Source organism: Ascaphus truei, chromosome 1, assembly GCF_040206685.1.
Source record: "Ascaphus truei isolate aAscTru1 chromosome 1, aAscTru1.hap1, whole genome shotgun sequence".
Classification (NCBI taxonomy): Eukaryota; Metazoa; Chordata; class Amphibia; order Anura; family Ascaphidae; genus Ascaphus; species Ascaphus truei.
Window position 1 is genome coordinate 8,556,495 of NC_134483.1, and position 10,476 is coordinate 8,566,970.

The 10,476-nt window shown below is 48.1% G+C and overlaps 1 protein-coding gene across 2 annotated transcripts in view; it reads left to right on the forward strand.

The window, feature by feature from the left end:
• VCP (valosin containing protein) overlaps positions 1-8,723 on the forward strand; it is a 46,454-nt gene extending 37,731 nt beyond the window's left edge. The window contains exons 12-17 of one of the 2 annotated variants that reach the window (XM_075580882.1): positions 897-1,019; positions 2,183-2,395; positions 2,592-2,900; positions 3,774-3,929; positions 6,503-6,702; positions 7,852-8,723. In XM_075580882.1, coding sequence (XP_075436997.1) covers positions 897-1,019; positions 2,183-2,395; positions 2,592-2,900; positions 3,774-3,929; positions 6,503-6,702; positions 7,852-7,957 — 1,107 coding nt within the window. In that variant the 3' untranslated portion in view covers positions 7,958-8,723. The remainder of the gene's footprint in view (positions 1-896; positions 1,020-2,182; positions 2,396-2,591; positions 2,901-3,773; positions 3,930-6,502; positions 6,703-7,851) is intronic. The other variant, XM_075580938.1, reaches the window with a different exon arrangement.
• Positions 8,724-10,476: the final 1,753 nt, after the last annotated feature.

Sequence of the window (10,476 nt, forward strand, 5' to 3'; positions counted from 1 at the left end):
AGCTGTGCTTGCCTGGGATGGACTCCTGACGGATATAAGATAATGTTTTACAAACGTACACTTGGCAGATCCAGCTGGTTACCCAGCTGCCAGCGAGACGTAGCAGAGTACTGTTACTCCTACCCTGAGGGAGGTTTGCAGCAGTTATTACTGCGCACTCTTACCTGCCACACGTTCTTGCATTGTCTGTGTTCGCAATGTCCCTGCACATGATTCTGGTACACAATGCACATGTTTTCTGTACACAACACACCTGCTGTGATTCAGTCATTGTCACACAGAGCAGATCATTTAGACAATTGTAACTTATTCACAGAATTGTCTGAAACAAAACACTTCTTAGGGTTATAGCTTGTAGTGCCGGTGACGTCACGCTGCGGTCGCGGGAGAAATCTAATTGAGATGACTTCCAATGACCGCTTCGTCGTGCTGCTTTTACTATAAGGGCACGCGACGGCGGCAATACATTTGTTTTGCCGCACCGTCGCCGGTACTAGAAGCGCAGCCTTTAAGAAAGCGCACTAATATTTAAGAGCAAGGCTGAAATCTACAAAAGATGCAGATTTTGGTGTTTTTAAAATAACGTTCCACGTGCCTTGGTAAGAATTCCCCCCTCGCGACCTGAAGCAGTGACCTAGTAACCGCTAGCAAGTATCCACACAAGAGGCGGCAGACACGAGGGGTTAGCAGCTGGCTTCTATCCCCCCTATCACACACGGAGAAAACATTGCAGTTGTACACTAATGTAGCGGCTTTGTGGGGAGTGTTTTGTATCTACCATGTTGTATTATAGTGAGGAAATCTCCTTTACCTTCCATACCTGATAACGGCTCTGTGCGCAGTGATCTGCAGCACACGGTATACATTGCTAAATATCCTTTTATCTAACCTGCCAGTGGGCGCTGAGCCAGAGTAACCCATCAGCGCTGCGCGAGACGGTGGTGGAGGTACCACAGGTCACCTGGGAGGACATTGGTGGCCTGGAAGACGTGAAGCGGGAGCTCCAGGAGCTGGTGCAGGTGAGTGTGGGCTGTGTAAATGAGCTGGTGCAGGTGAGTGTGGGCTGTGTAAATTGAGCTGGTGCAGGTGAGTGTGGGCTGTGTAAATGAGCTGGTGCAGGTGAGTGTGGGCTGTGTAAATGAGCTGGTGCAGGTGAGTGTGGGCTGTGTAAATGAGCTGGTGCAGGTGAGTGTGGGCTGTGTAAATGAGCTGGTGCAGGTGAGTGTGGGCTGTGTAAATGTGCTGGTGCAGGTGAGTGTGGGCTGTGTAAATGAGCTGGTGCAGGTGAGTGGGCTGTGTAAATGTGCTGGTGCAGGTGAGTGTGGGCTGTGTAAATGAGCTGGTGCAGGTGAGTGAGGGCTGTGTAAATGAGCTGGTGCAGGTGAGTGTGGGCTGTGTAAATGTGCTGGTGCAGGTGAGTGGGCTGTGTAAATGAGCTGGTGCAGGTGAGTGTGGGCTGTGTAAATGTGCTGGTGCAGGTGAGTGTGGGCTGTGTAAATGTGCTGGTGCAGGTGAGTGTGGGCTGTGTAAATGAGCTGGTGCAGGTGAGTGTGGGCTGTGTAAATGTGCTGGTGCAGGTGAGTGTGGGCTGTGTAAATGAGCTGGTGCAGGTGAGTGTGGGCTGTGTAAATGAGCTGGTGCAGGTGAGTGAGGGCTGTGTAAATGTGCTGGTGCAGGTGAGTGTGGGCTGTGTAAATGAGCTGGTGCAGGTGAGTGTGGGCTGTGTAAATGTGCTGGTGCAGGTGAGTGTGGGCTGTGTAAATGTGCTGGTGCAGGTGAGTGTGGGCTGTGTAAATGTGCTGGTGCAGGTGAGTGTGGGCTGTGTAAATGTGCACATTACACAGTAGCTTATTGTACATTGCCATGCCAATGCTGACTGTCACTTGCTGCCATTGCCAGTCCTGCTCCGGAACATGGAATACTTTATATTATGCAGCAGGAGAAGGATAAAGTAGAATGATAGCAGTGTCCGTGTCAGAAGAGCGCAGGATAATGTATTGATGCCAAGCGGTTATTGGTGGCGTTAGAATCTTATCAGATCTTAACTGACACCAACATTTCAGGGCAGTTTGGGCTGATCTTGGCCTCCTGGCCAAAACCTGCTGGCAGGTTCCAACCTTGGTCTTGCTTTGTCTGTCTCCTACTGTATATCCTCAATTGAGCACCGTTTCCCTCATTTCAGTACCCCGTGGAGCATCCAGACAAGTTCCTGAAGTTCGGGATGACCCCATCCAAGGGTGTGCTCTTCTACGGGCCACCCGGTTGTGGTAAGACTCTGCTGGCCAAGGCCATTGCCAACGAATGCCAGGCCAACTTCATCTCCATCAAAGGGCCTGAGCTGCTCACCATGTGGTTCGGAGAGTCCGAAGCCAACGTCAGAGAGATTTTTGACAAGGTAAGAGCAGGCCGCCTCTCCTGCAGAATGTGTTGTGTAGATTCTGTGTGTAGACGCATCTACTTTGCTTTCACTTTAGTCACCAAAGTGAAATAAAATCAGATATTGGTAGTTTTTTGATACTTCTCCCTCCTCCATACATCAGAAGGGTTGCTACTTTAATCTCACTCTCGCCGCCTCCTCTCCCACTCCCCAGGCTCGTCAGGCTGCACCCTGCGTCCTCTTCTTTGATGAGCTGGACTCCATCGCCAAGGCCCGAGGTGGCAACATTGGCGACGGTGGTGGAGCCGCCGACCGAGTCATTAACCAGATCTTGACAGAAATGGATGGCATGTCCACCAAGAAGAATGTCTTCATCATTGGAGCCACCAACCGGCCTGACATCATCGACCCTGCAATCCTGCGCCCGGGCCGTCTGGACCAGCTCATCTACATCCCGCTGCCCGACGAGAAGTCACGCATGAACATCCTTAAGGCCAACCTGAGGAAGTCTCCTATTGCCAAGGCACGTCCCGCCCTCCCCCCCCCCCCCCCTCTGTACCTGTCACTTGGTGTACAGATGTAGCTCTCTGCACTGTTTCCCGAGGTCACACACAGGTCCCGTTATAACATACAGTAGCAGACATTCCATAGGATGCAATGGCTGTACTGGTGCACATTCTAACCATATACCCCACCAGAGGCGGCAATGACGTGTGCTACATCTGTTCTTTTTAACCTATTCATGGCTGGAGAAGCCAGCAACGCAAAGAGCTGAAGGGTTCAAAGGAGCAGATACCAAAGGCACTTCTGTCAGCAACTCCCCTGCACATTAATTATAACCCTCATTTTATGGTGTGTGTGTGTGTGTGTGTGTGTGTGTGTGTGTGTGTGTGTGTGTGTGTGTGTGTGTGTGTGTGTGTGTGTGTGTGTGTGTGTGTGTGTGTGTGTGTGTGTGTGTGTGTGTGTGTGTGTGTGTGTGTGTGTGTGTGTGTGTGTGTGTATATACAGGAGCAATGTTCTATTCACAATCAGCGAGTCGCTCGTTCCATGTGCACTTTATTTTCTTACAAAGTTATTGTGGCCGTGGGCTCAGAATCGGGGTACACTGGAGCCCGCATAGACATGGTAATGTGCACGGGTGGAAATGCCGCCTGAGGTGGCAATTCCCTTCAGTTCCTATTCGGTTTTGTATCATCACTGTGCTGCTTGATGTGCCTGTCACTAAAGGGGTTAACCACTTAAGTGCCAGAAGAACTAGGCAATAAAGCGGTTAAAGTCGCATGGTAGCCAATGGGCTCTTCACCTCCTCTCTGCAGCTGCTCTGGTGCCAGTGCTTGTAATAAGGCTTTGCTTGGAGAGCTGCCCTCATCGTGTTAATGCTCGTCCTGTCTTGTAGGATGTGGACCTGGACTTCCTGGCCAAGATGACCAATGGCTTTTCCGGCGCTGACCTGACGGAGATCTGTCAGCGCGCCTGCAAATTGGCCATTCGTGAATCCATTGAGAATGAGATCAGGAGAGAGCGCGAGAGGCAGACTAACCCTGCAGCGATGGTATGTACTCCAATCCTGCGACCCAGAAACCATGGCCGTGGAAACGGACATCACATCTCGTGGAATTGTGCTACTCCGTGCGTTATGCCCCTTCCGGTCCGTGCCCCCTGCACTGTGCCGTGTTCTTTGACACACGAGATTATGGCAGCAGTAATGTTGGCACTCCTATAATGGGGAGCCTTTACATGTCTCTTGTAGCCCGGAGGTTGCCTGTATCACCTGGCTTCCCTGCTACGAGAAGTGTTCCTCACAGCCTTACACTTGTAATCAGGCCGGCAGCTAACACAATCACTGCAGAGCTTTATGGTCTTTCTCCAACTCCGTTCTAACCTGGGGGGCAAACAGCGGTTCCTGTGCCCTTAATGTGCGCGCTGCAGTACCAAATACTGAAGGCCGGCTTCAGCATAGTCACAATATGAGACTGGTAAAAGGAGTCCCCGGTCTCCCGACACTGGCTTTAAATACAGAAGCACATGAATGGGGAGTAATCCGGGAAGCTCTTCTTTGGTTATTTGCAACTATTTCATGCAGTAAATTGCTCTGAAAGTGCATTTTCATGGCAGCTCCTTTTATATGTGCGCTTTCAGAGGTCACCTTTGCCTTGTTTAGATATAAAACGACAGGAGTGTGATTATCACCAAATGGTACAAATCTCAGGGATTGGAGAAGCAGGCATGTATATCAGGAGAATAAATTGTACGGGGTCAACAACGTGGACAACGGCAGCCTGCTTTCTGCCGTCACTAATCTATTCCCCCCGCCCCCATCACATGGCGTATAAACTCCTGCCGTGTCTTATACTGTCACTTTCTGATGTCACTAATCTATTCCCCCCGCCCCATCACATGGCGTATAACCTCCTGCCGTGTCTTATACTGTCACTTTCTGATGTCACTAATCTATTCCCCCCGCCCCATCACATGGCGTATAAACTCCTGCCGTGTTTTATACGGTCACTTTCTGATGTCACTAATCTATTCCCCCCGCCCCATCACATGGCGTATAAACTCCTGCCGTGTTTTATACGGTCACTTTCTGATGTCACTAATCTATTCCCCCCGCCCCCATCACATGGCGTATAACCTCCTGCCGTGTTTTATACGGTCACTTTCTGATGTCACTAATCTATTCCCCCCGCCCCCATCACATGGCGTATAACCTCCTGCCGTGTTTTATACGGTCACTTTCTGATGTCACTAATCTATTCCCCCCGCCCCCATCACATGGCGTATAAACTCCTGCCGTGTTTTATACGGTCACTTTCTGATGTCACTAATCTATTCCCCCCGCCCCCATCACATGGCGTATAACCTCCTGCCGTGTCTTATACGGTCACTTTCTGATGTCACTAATCTATTCCCCCCGCCCCCATCACATGGCGTATAACCTCCTGCCGTGTTTTATACGGTCACTTTCTGATGTCACTAATCTATTCCCCCCGCCCCCATCACATGGCGTATAACCTCCTGCCGTGTTTTATACGGTCACTTTCTGATGTCACTAATCTATTCCCCCCGCCCCCATCACATGGCGTATAAACTCCTGCCGTGTTTTATACGGTCACTTTCTGATGTCACTAATCTATTCCCCCCGCCCCCATCACATGGCGTATAACCTCCTGCCGTGTCTTATACGGTCACTTTCTGATGTCACTAATCTATTCCCCCCGCCCCCATCACATGGCGTATAAACTCCTGCCGTGTCTTATACGGTCACTTTCTGATGTCACTAATCTATTCCCCCCGCCCCCATCACATGGCGTATAAACTCCTGCCGTGTTTTATACGGTCACTTTCTGATGTCACTAATCTATTCCCCCCGCCCCATCACATGGCGTATAAACTCCTGCCGTGTTTTATACGGTCACTTTCTGATGTCACTAATCTATTCCCCCCGCCCCATCACATGGCGTATAAACTCCTGCCGTGTCTTATACGGTCACTTTCTGATGTCACTAATCTATTCCCCCCGCCCCATCACATGGCGTATAAACTCCTGCCGTGTCTTATACGGTCACTTTCTGATGTCACTAATCTATTCCCCCCGCCCCATCACATGGCGTATAAACTCCTGCCGTGTCTTATACGGTCACTTTCTGATGTCACTAATCTATTCCCCCCGCCCCCATCACATGGCGTATAACCTCCTGCCGTGTCTTATACGGTCACTTTCTGATGTCACTAATCTATTCCCCCCGCCCCATCACATGGCGTATAAACTCCTGCCGTGTCTTATACGGTCACTTTCTGATGTCACTAATCTATTCCCCCCGCCCCCATCACATGGCGTATAACCTCCTGCCGTGTCTTATACGGTCACTTTCTGATGTCACTAATCTATTCCCCCCGCCCCCATCACATGGCGTATAACCTCCTGCCGTGTCTTATACGGTCACTTTCTGATGTCACTAATCTATTCCCCCCGCCCCCATCACATGGCGTATAAACTCCTGCCGTGTCTTATACTGTCACTTTCTTGCTGGAAAGCTTATTACGGTTCATGTATGGCTCGGTTGAATCTTGGGCATTCATGAAGCTGCATTTTTTTTTTTGTCTTGACTATACATTCGGCAGCCGTGCGTGTCCCAGACTCAGGCCCTTTCTGTCCCCTGTCTGCAGGAGGTGGAGGAGGATGACCCCGTGCCTGAAATCCGCCGGGATCACTTTGAGGAGGCCATGCGCTTTGCTCGCCGCTCCGTCAGCGACAACGACATCAGGAAGTACGAGATGTTCGCACAGACCCTGCAGCAGAGCCGCGGCTTCGGCAGCTTCAGGTAATGTGGTCACGGAGGCAGCAGTGATGTGAGCACGCCGCTGAGCGGGCACTGCTCCTGATGTGGGGTCTAAATACATGTGCAGTACGCCTATAACCTGATGTTTGTAGTGTAGACTTCACTCAGCCTGGGCCGTCTGTAAACTCTAAACTGAGACCCTTTTACTTTCTCTAAGTTCATACAATGTGCTACAGTTTTCTCTTAATCCTGTTCATGGTGGATTTTGCACCTCCAACACAATGTGAACATGGTGTACAGGCAGTCCTCGGTTATCCGACACAATGCGTTACGCAAAATGGCGTTGGATAGCGAAACGTTGTAAAGCGAAACACGTTTTCCCGTAGGAACACTGTTTAAATGGAAGGTTCCGTTCCTGAAGGCATTTTTAACACTAAAATACACCAAATATTTTACGCAGGCAATAAGATATGCAGCACACACATAAATTATATCGTGTATATACTGTATTATATATATATAATATAACATAATAAATAATATATTATATAGTATAATATAATATTATATAGTATAATATAATATTATATATATGCTCTTACGACACTTTGCAACGTTGTTTGTGTGTGTGTATACACACACACATACACACATACACACATACACACACACACACACACACACACACACATACACACAAACAACGTTGCAAAGCGTTGTAAGAGCGTTGGATAAGCCGTTTTGGCGTTGTAAAAATGTATGCATTGCATAGTGTTGGATAAGCCATTCGTTGTAAAGCGAGGACTGCCTGTATTTATAAATGGCCTGCATTTCCAGCCAACCTCAGCGCCTTTCTCTTAGAGATTGGGACAGTATACTTGCATTCAACCAGGCAGCATGTTCTTTATCAGTTGACTTTTCACCTGCATTAATTGCTGCTCAAGTTCACAAAACCTAGAAGAACTGGCTTACTCAGCACACATCTTACAATGCGAGAAGCAAAGCTGGTTTTGGTACTACATTACGTTTCTTCCGGGTCTTTAAATGGGGCAGGGCGGGGGGTTAGGTTAGTGACGATTGGAATAAGGATAAGGAAGTCCTAATCATGTTTATGAACAAACTTTACAAATGATTTATATACAACTGACAATGATCCTCCTGCTGAGTATCTGCACGTCTGTCCCTTCTCAGGTTCCCCTCGAGCAGCCAGGGAGGAGCTGGCCCGAGCCAAGGTGCCGGAGGAGGCAGCAGCGGCAACCCCTATACCGAAGACAACGACGACGACCTCTACGGCTAAAATGCCCCCCGACGCCGTCCGCGTTGTACAGCAAAAGAAATTCCTACGTTAATGGACACTCTGCTTTTCATTCCTCAGTCAGAAAGAGCGCAGCTGCGCCCCCCACTCCTTCCAAATTATTGTTTTGTTACATGGGCTCAAGGAGAGGGGAGTCGAGTCTCACAGGATGCGGGCAAACACGTTCCTTTCTCTTTCTCCCTCCCCATTGCCGAAGCAGCACTGTGATTGCTAAGAGATGTAGAGGGCAGGTTGGTGAGCATCGCTCCTCCGTGTCACATCCGACCCCTTCAGCGCCGGAAGAGGCCTGCGATGTATTGTTTGACATCTCCGACCCATATCTTGACTGCCTTCAACCCCTCGTCAAACATGAAATAGCTACAGTGACTTCCGATGGCTGCTGTCAAGATTGACCGTTTTGTTTCCAGGGTGGCAAACAGTGTGTTGCTGGCCTCTCCGGCAGCAAAAGGGTTAAGCTTGAGGTAGTGGTAGCATTAGCAGGAGGATCAAGCAACAAATCCTGCTGCCCATAGTACTGCAGGCCTCTCCAGCTCCGAAGGGTTAACCATCTGTACAGCGGGGAAAACGCAAGCCCGTGTCTGAAATGAAAAGCATCGTACAGAAAAATAAAACATACCGTGAAATTTCTTCTTTTTTTTTTTCTTTTTTTTTTGCGGGGTATCTGGCATAATGTTATTGGATTTAAATAAAACGAAATAAAAACACGCAGGTTGACGTCTAATGTGAGAATAAACTGACTGATCACTGATCTCTGTCTATTATGTTTTACTAACGCAGTAGCGCAAGTTGGAAAAAGGTAAACACCCATAGTTTAACCTGGCAAATCGGATCAATGCCGTGCCTATCTGTAACTTTCTTTAGTGTAGCCCTGTATACCTTTGCTTTATAAGAAGATGTATAATCTTCTCCAATGTATTTATGGTATCTGTGTCCAAGGCAGCAAGCTGTACTTATTCACTGACCCTTTGGTATAGAAAAGTTCTTATGAGACTGTCTTTAGTGGATGACCGTGGGCCTGTTTATAATTGTACAGTCCTCATGCTACAATACCTAGCCCGTTCCTTCTGGATATAGTTGGTAGGCTTAGCTGCCCTTATTCGTGCGTTCTCTGCACTACCACTGGATCGTGTGGAAAAAATCTATGCTTTTGGAGCTGCAGAGACAGTGAAACGTGTTGGGTCTTTTTGGACCATTGTGCTCTCCGTAGTTGGCACTATTGGCATTCTCCCAGATAAGAGTTCCCACAGTCCGACGCTGCACGTAGGAGGGATGCGATGCGCAAGTGTCCTCCAGCCATCGGATAACATCAGCTGGTCAGCGGGAGCTGTGCCTTCACAACTTTGGAAGAAGGGCACGGGGTGTCCCATCAACATCCAAGACTCGTTGATCTTGGAAGTTTTGTAAGTGTGATTCTGTTTGCGTGTCTGTTACATGTTTGCAGTTTTACACTGCCTTTCCCCTTTCTTTCCTTGGTGATTATACACACTGAGGCTATTCCGGTGAGACCAACCCAAAACATTCTTTCTAAGGCCACAATTCAATTGTCTTCAGAACCTTATTTTTTTTTTTTTGCCACCAGACAAAACAAATCATCTGATAAAACACGTCAGATACCTCATTGCTTCGTCAAGCAATGAGTACTATGACTTGTCAGAGTCCATAGAGGCACTGCCATGGGCAAGATTGCACATGCGTCCACTTCAGGCAGAAGTCCTAATGGTGTGGGACAGACACAAGGTCACTAAAGAAGCACTTCTTGCTATCATTAGGACTTCTCTGAGGTGGCAACTGGGCAGCAATCTGCGAGCAGGATGTCCCTGGGAAAATCCAGAGTGGACAGGGCTCACCACAGATGCCAGTTAATTCAGATGGGGAGCAGACTGGCAGAAACACGATTCAAGGGCAATGGTATCAAGTAGAAAGAAGATTGCCATCAAACCTGCTAGAACTAAGGGCTGTCTTCAAAGTGCTGGAAACGTTCCAAGCGCAGTTGAAAGACAAGCCAATCAGACTGCAGACGTGCTGAAAGCAAGACACAATATCAGCAGTACATATCAGAATTATAAGGAATAACAAAAGGGCAATCAAATTGGCAAAATAGTTAATGAAAAGGATTACAATAGAAAGTAAGATCAACCCTAAAATGTTCTTTAAGTACCGATATAACTAAAAATAAATAAATGAGAAAAGAAAATATAGGACCCTTTCAGTGTGAGATGGGTAGGCAGATTATTGGATATAAGGAAAAAGCTGAGGTATTCAACAAATTCTTTGCCTCTGTGTTTACCAGGGAAGAATCGATTGCAATAGTAGTGACGCAGGAGGAAGCCACAGCATCTATATTGACAAACAATTGGTTAACTGAGGAAGAAGTTCATAAGCGCCTTGAAAAAATTCAAGTAAATAAGGCACCTGGCCCCGATGGCATACATCCAAGAGTTCTCAAGGAGTTATGTTCAGTAATAGCCAAACCATTACCTTTAATGTGTAAAATATATGTA